The sequence below is a fragment of the Salvia hispanica genome, chromosome 6 (genome assembly GCF_029641045.1).
Source record: "Salvia hispanica isolate PSC_SH4W2 chromosome 6, Shi_PSC_v1, whole genome shotgun sequence".
NCBI lineage: Eukaryota > Viridiplantae > Streptophyta > Magnoliopsida > Lamiales > Lamiaceae > Salvia > Salvia hispanica.
In genome coordinates, this window is record NC_142697.1 from 6,547,395 (window position 1) to 6,564,031 (window position 16,637).

The 16,637-nt window shown below is 34.5% G+C and overlaps 1 protein-coding gene and 1 long non-coding RNA gene across 2 annotated transcripts; both read left to right on the forward strand.

The window, feature by feature from the left end:
- Positions 1-4,775: 4,775 nt before the first annotated feature.
- Positions 4,776-6,081, forward strand: LOC148923134 (uncharacterized). The gene is made up of 2 exons (XR_016132506.1): positions 4,776-5,358; positions 5,891-6,081. It is a non-coding gene; the product is annotated as an uncharacterized LOC148923134 (long non-coding RNA).
- Positions 6,082-9,178: 3,097 nt separating this feature from the next.
- On the forward strand, positions 9,179-10,914 carry LOC125204199 (expansin-B18-like). The gene is made up of 4 exons (XM_048102772.2): positions 9,179-9,415; positions 9,481-9,593; positions 9,941-10,134; positions 10,380-10,914. The coding sequence occupies exons 1-4, from the start codon at positions 9,238-9,240 to the stop codon at positions 10,705-10,707; spliced, it is 813 nt and encodes a 270-aa protein (XP_047958729.1). The 5' UTR covers positions 9,179-9,237; the 3' UTR covers positions 10,708-10,914.
- Positions 10,915-16,637: the final 5,723 nt, after the last annotated feature.

Genomic DNA, 16,637 nt, shown 5'->3' on the forward strand with positions numbered 1-16,637 from the left:
CACAACTTTTCCGGAGCGGACCGCTTCAATCATTGCGGTCGCTGTGGGCCAGCGGTCGCTGCGATACACGTAGCGGGCCGCTGGGCGTCTTGAACGCTCCAGAATTCCATCTTCGACTTTTTTCTATCTTTTTGGCTCAAATATGCACAATTCTCACAAAATATGGCAAAATAACATAATAGATAAAATATACGAAATATAGACATGAATCATGGTTTAGACACTAAAAACAAACCAAATAAGAGTCCTAAAATAGTGCAAAATCCGAGCATATCAATCATCTACTAGAACATCCTAATGGTTATGTAATTAAGGGCAAGAAACGCATGATTGGAAGCTTATAAAGACCTTCGTGGTCTTAGGCAAGCATCTAAATCACAGTATATGTGTTTTACCAAAATTGTAAGTATTTGTAATTTTACTTGTGTCCTTAACAGTGCTGTAAGCACAAGTTGAAAGAGCATTATATATGGTATGATTGGTACTCTACGATGATGAAATCTACAAAAGTTGCAAACATCTAAGATTGACATATGGCGTAGGAAACTGTTTGTCTACCCAGTTTAAGACAAAGGATTGAAGAGAAACTAATTACATTCTTAGCATCTAAGTCCTTTTAAGATTGCTAGAAATAATGTTGAGATTCTCCTGGGAATCCTATATCTATACATTGCTTGGAAAATTTTAGCATTAGAAATTCCATGAAAAGGTTTATACCTTTCAAGATGGAAGTCTTGTCTCTAGTCAAGTGTCGTTTGACGCTTAGTGAGATCAAGAATTATGAGACTGGTTTCGGAGATAGTTGTCTCATGTATGCTATAATGTGTACTAAGTTTGATATTAGTCGTGCCTATACATGAAAAGCGTATATCATATTAACCATGGCACAGGACTTTGATTGAGGTAAAGAGTATACCATAGTGCTTGAGAAAGACTAATCGCTATATTCTAGTTTACCAGTCATTCATGTAATGTCCTTGGGGTTATACTAACTTAGTTTTATGACTAATCAGTGATCAAGTAAGTCATCCTCTGAATATATGTTTACCTTAAGAGTATCCTCCTAATAGCTTTAATCGTAAGTTTGAGTATGCCTATGAGTATTATTTTTTGTTATGATTACTCTAGTGAAGGCTAACTCAAGGGACACATGAGCTAATAAAGTTAAGCAATCACGTAGAGATGAAATTAATTAAAGATCAAGTACACAGCAAGACATTATGGTGGAAAAGAGATGATCAGAGAACAACCAAGCAGATTTTTCACAGAAAATGCCTTTGTGGCAACATTTCTAAAACATAATGTGAAATGATGGTTCGATATTATAAGTGGGAGAGTTTTTGGCAGTGGGTATACTCGAAAGCATGTTTTGAGTATAAGTGGTAGTTTATTAGGTTTAATATACTGAAAAGCATGTTTCGAGCAAGTTCGCGCGAATAGAATCTTGTTTTTATACGAAAAACTCTACAATCCACTTTTAACCCGATTCAGTATTATTCGAGCAGTATCGCACGAATAGGATCAGTATATTATTACGTTTTGTTTGCTTGTGCATTTAGAAGATGTCAGTCCGATTATTTCTAAGCCTTTCAGAAATAAGATGACGTTGGTGTGGTATAGCACTGATGTGTCTTTATGCTATCCACTGAAGACTAGGTTTTGATAAATAACTATTTCTTAATCTACATACGTTAGCATTGAACATATGTTATTGATTATGCACTACTTTGACTTATCAAATGGTGCAGGTTTTTCGCAACCCAATAATCCTGATATATTGGATAGTGGTGATTAATATATAGCGTTGCTAGGATTGCTATTATGTTGAATCGCGCGCGAGGTGGGTCTCGTTTGATAATGTCTTCAAGAGGAGCTTGAACAAATTATTCCATGAATAATAAATAAGTGTTTCTTGCTAAGCCCACTATTGGAATTAATAAGATGTTAATTAATTAAGTCTATAGAAAATATTAATTAATTAATAGACATTTGTATTTTAAGCGCATGAAATAAATAATAAACAAAATGGAAATCCGGATTACTTGTAATTTCGGATTTGGATGGGAGGTCAATATTACTTTTGTAGTGGCTGCACGTAATATTCCAACATAAGCTTGTATTAAATTGTGGGTTCAATTTAATTAGTAAAAAAGCTAATTAAGGTGAGCTCATATCCAAAACCTTCCATAGATCCCTGAATGGGCCCAATATGAACTTAATATAAATAGGAGAATAAAGGAGGAACATAATCATTATTATTATTTTTCTCTACATGAAAATCACATCCCTCTCTCTACTGAAGGGGGCGATTTTTCTAAATTATTTTCTGCCATGAGAAAGTTTTGTCTTCTTTTCGAGTCCTAGTATTTTGATAAGATCAGTCCACGCTGATATCGAGATACAGTTCGAGAACCAGTCAGAAGATCCCTAGTCTAGTATTGAAGATCATCGTGGAGAAGGCGCGAGCAATCGATGATTCTTTGGAGAATCAAAATCGGTAACTCTAAACCCTAGTATTCATGTTTATGATTTACTTTCTTTAAGCATGAATTATTTGGGTTCTAGTATGCAATTATTTGTTTAATATGTGAATTGATTAATCGCATAATAGGTCAAATAAATCCTACGTCTGATTTATATGTGCAAGGGGCACCAAACCCCATCAGCTCCGCCCATCCACTTTTTCTATAAGAACTAATTAGATCTTGCAGTGTTTCTTTTTATCCTAAACGATCTTTGCATCAGTTGCTGCCAGCAAAATTATCCTGAAATGTTACTACCACCATTCCACAATAAGTGTCATATTTTTTCATTTCGGTCCGTCCCACAATTAAAGTCACATTTTACTTTTACCATAAATGGTAAGTAGACCCCACATTCCACCAATCAATTTCACTCACATTTTATTATAAAACTAATATATATAAGTTGGACTCATAAACTTATTCAATCCACTTTTCTTTACATTTCTTAACAATAAGTTATTGTTACATCTTTTCCATGAATGCAAAGATGCTTCTTTTCGTACCATTCCACCATATTTTCTTTTATGTTATTGGTACATCTTGGTGCTTCCAAGGTGGGTGGTGTAAGGGTTATCGGGTGTCTCGTTTATGATTTTGTTCCTAAGTACGTCGTAGTCCAGCACACATGATTTCCTTTCGAAGGTGAGGGTATTACTAGCTTTCTCCCTAAAGCCCTTTTGATCACCTGTTCGCACCTTGCTCAAAATTATTCCAGGATATCATCTTGTCTTTGAACAATTATTTGTTTGATTAAGATCTTGAAACAATTCATTTTGTAAGTAGTCACAACAATTTCCCTTTATCATATGTATAGTTGTGACTCACCTTCAGTTTACTTAAATTTAACTTATCCTCATATTTTGGGCATCCTTGATTGACTACAGTCCCCTTGGCTAATTAGTCAAGAGTGAAAGCAATTTATCAACTCCAGGATACTCCTATCACCAATTCTCATATCGAAGAGTACTTGAATTATATACTTTTTTTATAATCTTATGCCGCTTAGGCAATTATACTCTTACAAGAAGAATATACTCTTCCTACACCTTTCATTAACCATTCATATTTTTCACACCTGGTTGTTGATAAGTTCTTTCTTATGAATGAAAGTCTCTTTTTTTTTTTTCTGAGTCACCCTGCAATTATTGTCCCCATCTTTCGATTTTAAAGTATCTCCACATTTAAGTCTTTCAGTTTATTTTCTTTATTAACTAGTTGTTATGAACCCCCCCCCCCCTCCTCGCTATGAGTACGTATCCTTGGATTATCCATAAACCTTGAAATTTTATTGGCATGATCTCATATCACAATGTTTTAAACCAAAAGTCATTGCAGTCATTGCAACTTAGGGCATTTTGCTTGTATTCAAATTCCATCGTGTCTAATTATTCTGAACCCTACCATATTGAAGTTATCATCCAGTGATAATTGGAACTTTTCAAATTGACTAATCCTCTGGATTATTTTGGTACCATTTACGGGAACCTCCTAATCAGAATTTTCTAACTCTAAGATTATGGTTAAGAAGACCCTTGCAGCCTTTCTTGTTTTTTCTCATCTTGAGTGGAGGTGACGAGGCCATTATAGTATCCATGCTTCTTGAGAGAGAGAAAAAAATATTAAGTGAATACGTGTTAACTCCAAACGCGATAAACAAAATATTAATGTCGTAAAGCGAATACGTGTTAGGATTAAAGAAGCTCAAATAGACACCAAATCTTAAGTGATGAGTGCCGATCTGATTGAAAAATAAAATTGGAGATAAGGTACTTGTTCGAAGGTACGTTAAGGCCACGATTTATTGGAGCTCCTAAAATCATCGAAGAAGCGAGAACAATAACATTATCTCTTTGTGCTACCTGAGTTACTCATTTAAGGAGCACATCAAATTTCGGGACGAAATTTTTTTAAGGTGGGTGGAATGTAAAACCCCGACTTTTCCTATTTTATTTTTGACCTTGAAAGGATATTGAATGGGTAGCCGATTGAAAGAATAGAATGTGCACAATCGATCAAAAGGAATCTTAATTTATGCATTAAAATTTTACTCGTCAAATTTTATGAAAATAATTTAAATGCAAGAAACAGAGCATAGTGGGCTTAAATTAAGGGAGTATATATATACACACATGTCAGATTAGTATTAGTAAAGCATATAAATATAGTTATTTATAGACTTTATAATTAAATGAAAGTCATGAGAGCCAAGTTTTAAATGGCTACACATATATACGCATGTAAATGCGTGGCGTCGATTTTTCCAACAATAAAAATAGGAGTACTACTTTTGATATCTGTACTGTTTCATTTTCTTTTGAGAATGTAAATCAAAAAGGAAAAAAAAAAGAAAGAAAAGAAAGATGAGTGAAATGCGTGTACAATTTCATTAAACTACATGTATATAATATGTGTACCAAGTAGATAGATGTGAATTTATAAATTGGCTTTATTTATACTTAATTTATACTTTAAAATAATAAGTGCATTTTTTTGAAAATGAGAGGACACGTGTAGTGATAAAACAGTGCATGTCTTGCACCTAGTGTTTATTTGAAACCATATGTAAGTAGTTTAGTTAGCCCACGTATGAGTATGGTCAATTATATACATACACATGAAAGCATAAAAAAAAAAAAAAAAGGAAGAGAAGAGGGGGGAGAGAAAAAGATAAAAGAAAAACGTAGAGGAAACTTCAGTTGAATAGATGAGAAAATAATGAAAAAAAGAAATTGAGAGGAAAGGAAAGGAAAAGCTCATCAGAACTCGCGTATATAGGCTATATCTACGAGCAAGTCAAGGTCAGAGTATAGAAACTCGAGTTAAAACGCACGAGGTGAACTTTTTTATCCTACATACTAATGTGGATGAAAATGTGAACTTATGTTGTTATTTAAGCAAATGTTATTGTCTTGCCATAAATAATTTGTTTTATGTGTATGAAGTCTATCTGTTTGGTTGGAACGTAAGAATCGAATTCGGGTTTAAGTGAGGGTGGTGTCCCTACTCGGATTAGTGTACACAGGTGACCGTTGGAAGGTGGCCACCTTCCACGGCACAAAGATGATATAGTGGAGGCCGTTGGGAGGTGGCCACCTCCCCGGCTGGAGAAAGATGTAGGTGACCGTGGGAGAACACCATCTCCACGGTGCTTGGTGTTCAGATATGGCAAAAGTATATAAAGAACTTAGACTGATCAGTCAAACTTTAGCTCACAAAGAATTTAGTAAGCTCGGGCCTTTTAAGAGAAAACTCTCGAGTGTTACTGTGATGGCATGACAATATTTTCATTTTATGTATGTATATTTCGGCAATGTGTTCACTGAGTATTTTTATACTCAGCCCTGCATATATTTCTAAATGTGCAGGTTGAGCAGTGACGGTAGAGAATACTGAGCAGAGTTATAATTTTCCTTTTATTTTAAGTAGAGGCTCTCGGCGGTGCATGTCTCCATACATGTGACCGTGTTCATTCCGCTGCGTACTAAGATTCTAGTTAATCTCGATTGTTCTTCTCTACTCTGATAATTATTTATTGAAAAGTAAGATTTTCATTCAAGTTTTGGTGATTAAGAGTTTGTTTGAGTTGTTTTCCCGTTTATTTCTAAGTGAATATTAGTCATTGTTTATCCCCTTTCTGTTCCCTTCTTCTTATTCCCCATCCCTAGTCACGGTTTCCCGGCTTTGCTATCCTTAGCAAAGTGCGGTCGTGACAGTAATGGTGTATAATATAACTAATTTATCACATTTTCCATTTAATATTATGATTTTTAGTCTTGATATTAAAATAAATATTACATATAGCGCAGTTCAAAATATCAAAAGATTCTCGGTCAAATTATAGCAAATAGAAAAGTGAAATTCACATAGGCAAAATTTATGCCGGAAATTTTAGTGTGGGAAATTTGAAAAGTTGATGATTTTTAAGACAACTAAAGATTATGGTAAATACCAAATTTTTGTGAAAGTTCATATTTCTTTTACCAATATACGTTTTCAAATATAGGTATAAGAACAATTTTCATATTGGCTCCATCTCAATTCTAACTTCCTATTTAGGGACTATTACTCTAATTATTTACACGTCAGTCATATTGGTTTTGGTTAATTTCAGGTGAATCCCTCTTGTGTGGCTCGGTCTCGTCTCCGCTGGACGAGGCACGAGCAAGACAACACATTACCTTTATATATTATTTTATTTACAACTTACACCATTACACTACACTGATAATAGTGTGGAACCACTCTCGACTAACTCTACTTACTCTACCCTTTATCACTCTCTATTACTTTACCAATTATATACTACACCTGTCCCATTAAAAATGAAACGTTTTTTCCATTTAGGTTGTCCCATTAAAAATGAAACATTTCCTAAAATACAAATAACTTTATCTCTACTTTTCTCTTTTTTACTTTACTCTCTCTTCTTTAACTCACAGACAACACATGCATAAAATCTCGTGCCGAAAAGTAAATGTTTCATATTTATAGGGACGGAGTGAGTATTAAAACTTGTGACAAACCAAATGTTTTTACTTTTCAGAGACAGAGGGAGTATTATTTTAATTGGAAAGTGCAACACGTCAGACTATCTCGCAACCCTACCTAGTCAACCCATCAACCCATTCGGGCTGGCCCATAGAGCCCGTTTTATACTCGGGTTGCAAAATAATAGCCTCAATCCTATAATTTTATCAGATTATCCATGCCGATCTGCGGGTTGGATTGGCATCCAGGTCAAATATGCTCTTTATTGAGAATCTAGAGCATGATATGGGTTTGTCCTTAGGCGCCGCCGCAATAATTTTTAAAATGATTTTTAAAAAACTTTTATTGTTTAATTTTTAAATTTTTTATTTTCAATTATGTAAATTTTGGTTTTGTAATTAAGTATTTAAATAAAATGTGTTTTAATTAATTGCATTTTTAAATTGAAGAAATAAAGTGGTGGAGTTTCATGAATAGTTAAAAGGAGATGAATAGTTAAAAGAAGTGATGGTTGAAACATAGAGGGTTGTGGGTATAGTCTCTTAAATAAGAGAAATTAATTTTCTTATCTCAAGAAAGGTAATTTTATTTCATAATCCTCGAAGAAAAATAATGTGGACTTTGATGATAATGTGCAAAACTGGCTTGACTAAAGCTTGTGATTATGGTGGTTAGGATTTCGTATACCTTTAATAGTAAACTAATTTGTTTTCATTTAGTAAGTGCCAAAAAATCATTATATATATTACTTAAATATCTATTAAAGAAAATAAATTATAAAGGCAAGATTCGGCCGGTGGGATTTCCCCGTCACAAAGATATATTAATTGTATCCAATTGACTGATCGATGTTAGTTAAGCAAAGCCAAAAAATCCCATCAGTATGTTAATTATAATTGATATCTAAAACAATTTTCAAAACACACAATACACCAAAATCATAAACGATTAAATAATGCAAATATACGTCATGTGTTTTCTCTGTTATCATAGATTGAATTTGGGCCGTTAAATGAACAATGTGGAAAAAGGAATTTCAACGACCAATTAACCACCATCAACAGCAGTTTTGTTGGAATCTCTCATCTTTTAATTTATTTTGAGAGGAAAGCTTTGGAAGATTATAAAAAGGGCTATTCCTGCCGACAAATTACATAATCTCTTGATTAATATTGTATCAAGTGCTTTTCATTTTAGTTCATAATTCCGAAATTGATTTTATATTTTAAATATAATGCGAGATCACTTAATAAAAGAATAATTAATTAACTCCAATATAATAATTAAATAATAATATTTATTTAAACTAAAAAAAATATAAAGAGTTTTAGACAGAGCCAAAATAGAAAAGTGTCACTAATGAGACAAAGGGAGGGTTAATATATTACTCCCTCCGTCCACGAAAATTTGTCCCAGTTTTCCATTTCCGTCCGTCCCCCAAAATTTGTCCCACTTCACTTTTACCATTTTTGGTAGTGGACCCCATATTCCACTAACTCATTCCTACTCACATTTTATTATAAAACTAATACTTTAAAAGTAGGACCCACAACCCACTAACCTTTTCAACTCACTTTCTATTACATTTCTTAAAACCCGTGCCCGGTCAAACCGGGACGAATTTTCATGGACGGAGGGAGTATTATTTAGAAGCTGATATAGCCCCGTAATTCATGATTCAATAATTGTTTTGTATATAGACATGAAGAGGCTTACATCAGTATATATTTTAAATATACGTCATAAAGGATTAAAATAGCACAATTTGTAACTGCTTGAGATTTAGAAAAATATTTCTGAATATTATTGTAAATATCAACAACTTGAGAAATTAATACCATGATATTTTGTAGATAAAGTTGCCCGTATATATTTCAATACCATCAGAATACAGCATGATTACAAAACTAAATTTATTTATATACACAGAATTTTTTGTATTCAATGTATTAAAGTTATATTCTACCTTAGGTTTCATTGTTATTTATCGTCAACTTAGGTCGATCCTCATAATGAATATGTGGAAGAAAATACAAAACAAAGATGTCAATTGGAAACGGCCATTGATCTGTGACAAAATGTGATGTACGTATGCATAATTTATAGCCTTAACTTTTTCTAATGCAAAAGTTGGTGCTATATATTCAGCTATAAATATCATCATCGATCCACTCATACATACACTAAAATAAATAAATCTTACACTTCCAAATATATCCGTGAAATGGCAGCGAGTTTAGGTGGTGAATTATCTAAGCTAGTAACATATATTAGTATAATTGTATTGTTTTTCATGTGCAAAATATGCGAAAGCTCGAAACGCAACTCGTCTCAGAAACTTTTGCACTGGTCCTCTGCGGCGGCGACGTGGTATGGAAGCCCAAACGGGGCAGGAAGTGACGGTACGTATATATCGTAGAAAATGGTGTGTGAATGAATTTGAATACGATGATTGAATTGATTGCAGGAGGATCATGTGGTTACGAGAGCCTTGTTTCGGAAGCTCCATTTGCTTCCATGGTGACTGGAATTGGGCCATCCCTCTACAAGTCTGGCAAGGAATGTGGAGCTTGCTACATGGTACATAATAACTTGAAACATAAATATATACTCCCTTCGTTTCTTCATAGTTGAGGCGGAACTTTTCGGCACGGAGTTTTAGAAATGAATGTTGGGTGTGTTAAATAAATAGATAAAAAAAGTAAGAGAGAGGAAAGGTAGAGAGAATAAAGTATAAAGTGAATAAAGTAGAGAGAATAAAGTAAGAGAGAGTAAAGTATGAAAGAGGAAAAAGTTACCATATAAGGAAACGACTCAACTATGAAGAAACTACCCGAAATGGTAAAATGACTCAACTATGAAGAAACGGAGGGAGTACTTTTTGTTATGGTTACTGTATAATTAATACTATTTGGTATGGATATCAGATTAAATGTAGGAAGCACCCATTATGTTCGCGTAAAATGGTGCGGGTGGTGATAACGGACTTTTGCCCGGGAGGAGCTTGTCTATCTGATGCTGCACATTTCGACCTTAGTGGAACTGCATTTGGCGCCATGGCGGTCCCCAGCCAACAAGACAAACTTCGTGATGCTGGCATGTTACAAATCCGTTATGCTAGGTAGGCAATTAGATTACTTCAGAACCGAGACCAATATCAATTCGTTGATTCATTAACATCAGTTGGTATCACAAAATATATCAGGTCATGACTCAATATCAGTTTGGTTATTTATGAATATAAGTAGGGTTTTGTAATATTAAAAGTCATCAACTGATATGTTTTGTGAAGTTAACTGGCAGTAAAAAATCAACGAACTGATATGGTTCTTAGTTCTCAACTGATTGTGATTGTGGTACTGGTAGGGTTCCGTGTGACTATTCGGGGAAAAAAGTAGCGTTCAAGGTGGACTCAGGGTCGAACCCAAACTACATGGCGGTAGTGGTCGAGTATGAAGAAGGGGACGGAGACCTTGGACGGGTGGATCTAAAGCAAGCATCGAGTAGCGAATGGCTAGAAATGAAGCATTCATGGGGAGCAGTATGGAAGCTCGACCCGGGATTCGAGCTCCATCCTCCGCTTTCTATTCGCCTCATTTCTCAACATTCACTCCAGACTCTTGTTGCTAAAAATGTCATTCCAATTGGTTGGCGTGCTGGTGCAACTTATACCTCCCTTGTTAACTATCTTTAAAACTTTTATATCACTATGGCTTCTGCTGCAATTTCTTGCATCTGGGATGCACTTCCCTATCATATGTATTTAAATTATCATCTTTGCCAACCTCAGTTTCTTTTCTTTCTTTCTTTGTTTTTTTTTAAGGCCGAGAGCTAAGAATATGATTTGTCATATGTTTGTAATTATTCCAATATATCTATCTATCTATATTTGGTGACAGAATCCGCTCCATGATCTACGTGTGTCGCCTACTTGTTTTTCAAATGGTTAACAATTGCACAATCGTGTGATCTATAATTTACAAAATTCAAGATGATAATCATATAATCGGTATATATTTGATTTAAGAATCAAATAAGATATCATAATTTAGTAGTATATCTAATTTTTTATTAAAATTTTGGATTTTATCGTTTGAAGTTTATAAATAAGATTTGATATCAGCGATGGAGTACAAAATTTTAATAATCTGTTATAGATAAAAGATACTACTCCTCTGTCCTAGATAAGATGATACATTTCTTAGTCACCACGGGATTTTAGGAGTTGTTGGTTATGTGTTTAACTGAAATGAAAAAGAGTGGGTGTAAGTATTAAATTGAATGAGAAAAATAGTTGAAAATTTAATTGGAGTGAGAAAAAAGTGGCGGTTGAGTATATTAATTGGAGAGAGAGCGGCGACAAGCATGGCGGTCTTCCTTTCCATCACTCTCACGTTACTTGGTAGGTTACTCACTATGTGCTGGCCGGCAATCTCACCCCAATTCACTGGAGGGGATACTCGTCGGCGGTTAATTTCAAGCCATTGACAAACACGAATTTTGCGGGTTTTTAAGAACTAGATTATGTTCTTAAATTGCATATGTTATACATTTGGTATTTTTGACGTGTATGTTTATAAATGATAGAATAAGACAGAAAAATGTGCGAAAGGGCTAAGGTAAAGCAACCTCAGTTCAAGCCGATTTTCCCAGCTATGTGGAAGTCCAATCACTAATTAATTAATATCATTCTCTTCGTCTTCGAAAGATCTTCGCGTGGATACCTCGCATGACTTGATCGAGTTCTGTGGAGAAAGTTATGACTATTTTACGAACATTGCACATACAGTCAAAGCTGGCGAAAATTAAGCGGAAATTCAAGGAATGAATAAATTATTGCCCAAATCTTTCCTTATAATTGAAGGATTCGAAAATAATATATTTTCAATTACTTGAAGGATACTCTTTACCATTCTAAACTTTTTTCCAGCCTATAAATACCATAACCTAATTCATAGAATTCATCTCAGAGCCTCCAATCCTTCTCTACATATTCTTCCATCCCATATTCCACACATATATTCCTCCATCTCCCATTGGAGCGGAGCTCTGCAGATCTAGGCAAGAGAATACTGAAGATTGAAAACTCAACTTTGGGTTCTATCAAATTCTTTCATGTCTCGTACTTTAATTGTAGTTCTTACTTGTCTATGAGTAGAATATCTTTTGTTGAATTTTTGGTGAATATATTCAATTGATTTTCCTTGTTAGCACTTGCAATTATTTCATTTATCCTTGTGCTTTCTATGTTCAATTGATTAGCTACCTCTTGAATACATGTTAGTAATTTAAAGGAGACTTTGATCTTAACAACTATTCTACGGTTTTCTCACCTCGTGAGGGGTTTAATCTAGTACTGTGACCGACTTAATAACTTTGAAGACCGTCATTCAAGGAAGTCGATTGGAGAATAACTCGTGATTGTGTTTTTGGATCCTAAAATTCTACATTCATTCGCCTACTTTGTATTATATGGTTTTATGCTTTATGTTATTTGTTTACTTATTTCTGTGTAGTTTATAAATCCAAACAAAAAATCTCGTGTCTCTAGATAGTATATGATGCTTAGTATATGGTAGTCAGTTGCAATCTTATTATTTGTGTTCGATATTCCGGTACTGACCTTTAGCTATACCAGATCTACCATGTATGCTTGCAGATATTTTTAGTGCTAATAAATAGTGCATCAAGTTTTTGGTGTTGTTGCTGGATTGTTTAAGTTGATATTATAAAATAGTTGATAATACTAATTTAGAGTGTAATATTTTGTATAGTTTATTTCTGTTTTGCAAGGGTTGGCCATTGCCTTCTTCCTTCCTTGCGGCCGGCAGGAACTGTTCGGGCCAGCGTCGAGGCTACCCAAGTTAGTTCTGGCAAGCTGGGTAGCCACCTCATCAGATGCGCCGTCGGATAAGGCTACTGACCTCGGCCGTTTGCTGGTGGACCTGGAGGAGGATGCTTGTAACGCCCCACTTTTTGAACCCTAATTTTCGAACCCTAAAACTTATGCATTTAATGCTTTAATGTTGTGAAGTCTGTGAATTTATTATGAATTGTTATTTGGTTTCTGTGACCTAATTTGAGTTGGAGTTCTGAATGTGTGTTGACTGAGTCAACTTCGTTGACTTTGTGACGTGGTTGTTTGAATAATTGATGCGGGGCGCATTTATTTGTTTTGGAATAAGTGATAGCTTGTTTATGAGCTCGAAATTGTGTTGGAAAATCACAGTGTGATTTTAATTAAATCATTTCCTTGAGGAATATTTATTGGACTCATTTTCGTATTGATTCCGATAAATTAAATAAATAAAACAAATCCAATCTTGTGAAGTATAAATTGTGGGCTACACAATTTAATTAAAATACTAAAGGATATTGAGACCAAAATAGAATAACTCCTACACTAAATAATTCTAAGAATATAAAGGATCTTGAGCGCTGATATCTTCTACCTTTTACCGTGATTTTACCCCCAATATTTCCAAAATAAAATTCAATTCAAAATCAGTCAAAGTCAAATTAATTGTGAAATCAATTACTCCCTCCATCCCGGAGTATTAGACTCACTTCTTTTGGATACATGATTTAAGGAATTGATATTTAAATAGTTAAAGTGGAGAGAGTAAAGTATGAGAGAGGGAAAAAGTAGGGGAGAGAAGAGAGAAAAAAGTAGGTGGGGAATAAAATAAGATAGATACTTTTTGCTAAAAAAGGAAATGAGTATAATATGTTGGGACATCCCAAAAAGGAAAGTTGGTCTAATACCTTGGGACGGAGGGAGTACTTTTTTTTCACTTCCTCACGCTACTAACCGTCCTTCCACTCTTCAATCTGCTCCGAAAATAAACCTCCAATTATCACTTAATTCTAATTGATTGAGAATCAATTGCCTCAATTGCTCACCCTAGAAACGGTTTTATATACTCTACTTTCTCACCGACACTTTCACACCAAAACACAATCTCTCCATAGTTGAAAACTCTCAAACCACTCCCAATTGAGGAAGAAGACGGCAGAGGCTTCTCCGGCGGTGCAAAGGCCTCAATTCTCTTCCAAATCCTTTTTTTTTTCACCACGAAAACTGGGAACCAAATTTGGAAGGGAGAAAAACAGAAGCTTCGATCTTTTTTCCTAAGCCGATTTATTCGTTGAAGATATACAACTCTTCCAACAAATTCTAATGCCATACTACTACATTTGTCACTGTCTTTTTCCCACAATCTGAAACCCATCTAATAAATCAAGTAATTGAAGCAAACCCATTAAAAGATCAAACTTTAATTCAGAAATTTAGAACATGCCTGCGGGGTTAATCAGGGTTGTTTCGGGAGTTCTAGTTCCTGTTCAAATGTGTTTCAGAAAGGGGATGAGTCTGATGGGTTTTGGAACTCCTTTTTGTTCGATCTGTTCATTTGTTTTGGGAAGAAAAGGGAGTATTTGAATTCTTTTGTTATACTCTTTTATTTATTGAATTTTTTTTTACTTTAATAGTGGAATTGGAAGGAGGTATATGTTACAGAGGGAGTATACAGTACGTGTATATTTTGTGGGGAGTATATTTTGTTCCTCAAGTATTATTTTATTACTCTACTTGTTTACAAATGGGATTGGGAGTGTACGTGTTTTACTTTTGAAAGAGGAGTATGCATTTCTTTCTTTAGTCCACTTAATTTAATTGGTTTGTGTTTGTTTTGATATAAATTGTTGGAACGTGAGCGGCTGGAAATAATCGAAATACCTATAAGAACTTGTAACCTTAATCGAGAAAATAATTGGAGACATAGGATGCATGCATCTTATTTATTGCTTGATTCCTTGTGTTGATCTATGGGTGATTTTAATTTCTAAAGGTGAATCCTTGCAAACGAGCCGAGATCGTAAGGGAAAAAATTTAATCGAGAATTAAGCAATCAAGGTGGGCTTTCTTTTAAATAAGGACAATGTCCTAACTATTTATCGATGGGAATGAAATGAGAAAATGTTTGTCATGCCGTTTTTGTTTTAACGTGCCTATCTGAAATGGCTAAATGCCATTAATATTTACATCGAATTCGGATCCTTGTAGGGCCACAAACCCTACTAAGATTAGTGTACACCTATGGTAGACCCTGTGTCAGCGTACGGGTTGGCCGGTCTAGTGACTTGGATTGTGGACATAGTCCATGTCATGTATGAGTAGATGTGGTAAACGTCTATGGAAAAATGACAGATCAGCCGACTCTTTAAAAGTGGAAATGAATTTTGAGTGCCTCGGACCTTTCTAAAGTTAAACCCCGATGGTTACTTATTGATGGCATGATAAATATATATTTTTTATAACTGGTTTTCGGTATAATGTCATATATTTCGTTGTTGGTTTGACCTTGAATCTATTTATATTTTGGAAATTGAGACTTGAGATGTTTTGGATAATGTCAAACCGTAGTTATTCTTTTTAAATATTAATTGCTTGTCACACTCTTTAAATGAAACCCTAGACCTTTTCTTCGTCCGTTTTTAAGTTCTTTTAATCTCGATCGCCTGTATTTATTAACCCTAAAGGGCGGTCGTGACAGTTTGGTATCAGAGCCTCAGTTCTTTCCGCTCTGGACACAAGACTCTTTTTGATTTATATTCTACCCTTGTATCGATAGACTAAAGTGTTAAACGTCGAAGGCTCAACACCACAAATCGTCACGCCCAACCACGAAAGAAGAGGTAAGAATATATTTTGGTGACTTCTGAAATGAATTATTGAATTTCTAGAATTTGCGATCGGAAAATTTTATCCTTGTGAAAATGGAAGTTTTGCCTATTGGAAATGTGAAGTAAATACTATGGCTTTTGGAAAATGTTGTGAAGATACGAACCGGGAAACACTATGTGAAATTGTAATTGCTTTTGTTTAAAATGAAACTTGATGGCGTTAAATGCTACGGATATTGAAGTACGGATGTGAATTCGTATTACTTGATGTTGAAATTTGTTATTACATGTTCGAACTGCGAAATTTACCTGAAGAACATACATGTTGCTTCTATGAACGATAAAAATTTTTATGCCTATGTGGTTGAAATTGCATGATTATGAAACTGTGAAATGCAAAGTATGAATACGTGTGTAGTTGCAATTTTGTAATTGGTGATACAGATGGACATGAACTGCATGATTTATGAAATTTGATTCGATAGATGATGGATTGACTGAATGTTACTATTGACATGATTTAATATATTGCTTGTGTTATGCAATGAGACACCAAATGGGGTATGTGGATAAACATGTTTAATTATGCGATATGTGAATGACGTGTTATGTGGTGATAATTCATGATCAATATCGTCTAGAATCACTATGAAAGTGAAAATGTGAAATTCTTCGAACTTTGTTGCAAACGTATAAGCTATGTGAAGCTTTAATAACATTTACGTAATGATCGAATATACGTTAAAGTACGAGACTTCAAGCTATGCTTGAAAATATAGAGCGCCTAAGAGGTAGGCTAGACTGAATGTACTAGAACTCAGTGGTAAGTTGACAATTGCAATATCACTTTCCAAGGTGATAGAACCAACGAAAACATATATTTCAAAGTATGGTGTATCTTTACAATGGCGAGATCATACCTAAGATCTAATAAAATTA

Bases quoted from the DNA above. Each gene is read 5' to 3' on its own strand.
- LOC125204199 (XM_048102772.2), top strand. From the start codon at position 9,238: ATGGCAGCGAGTTTAGGTGGTGAATTATCTAAGCTAGTAACATATATT. The intron at 9,594-9,940 runs GTACATAATAAC...TATGGATATCAG, and splicing joins AATGTGGAGCTTGCTACATG to ATTAAATGTAGGAAGCACCC. The intron at 10,135-10,379 runs GTAGGCAATTAG...TGGTACTGGTAG, and splicing joins TTACAAATCCGTTATGCTAG to GGTTCCGTGTGACTATTCGG.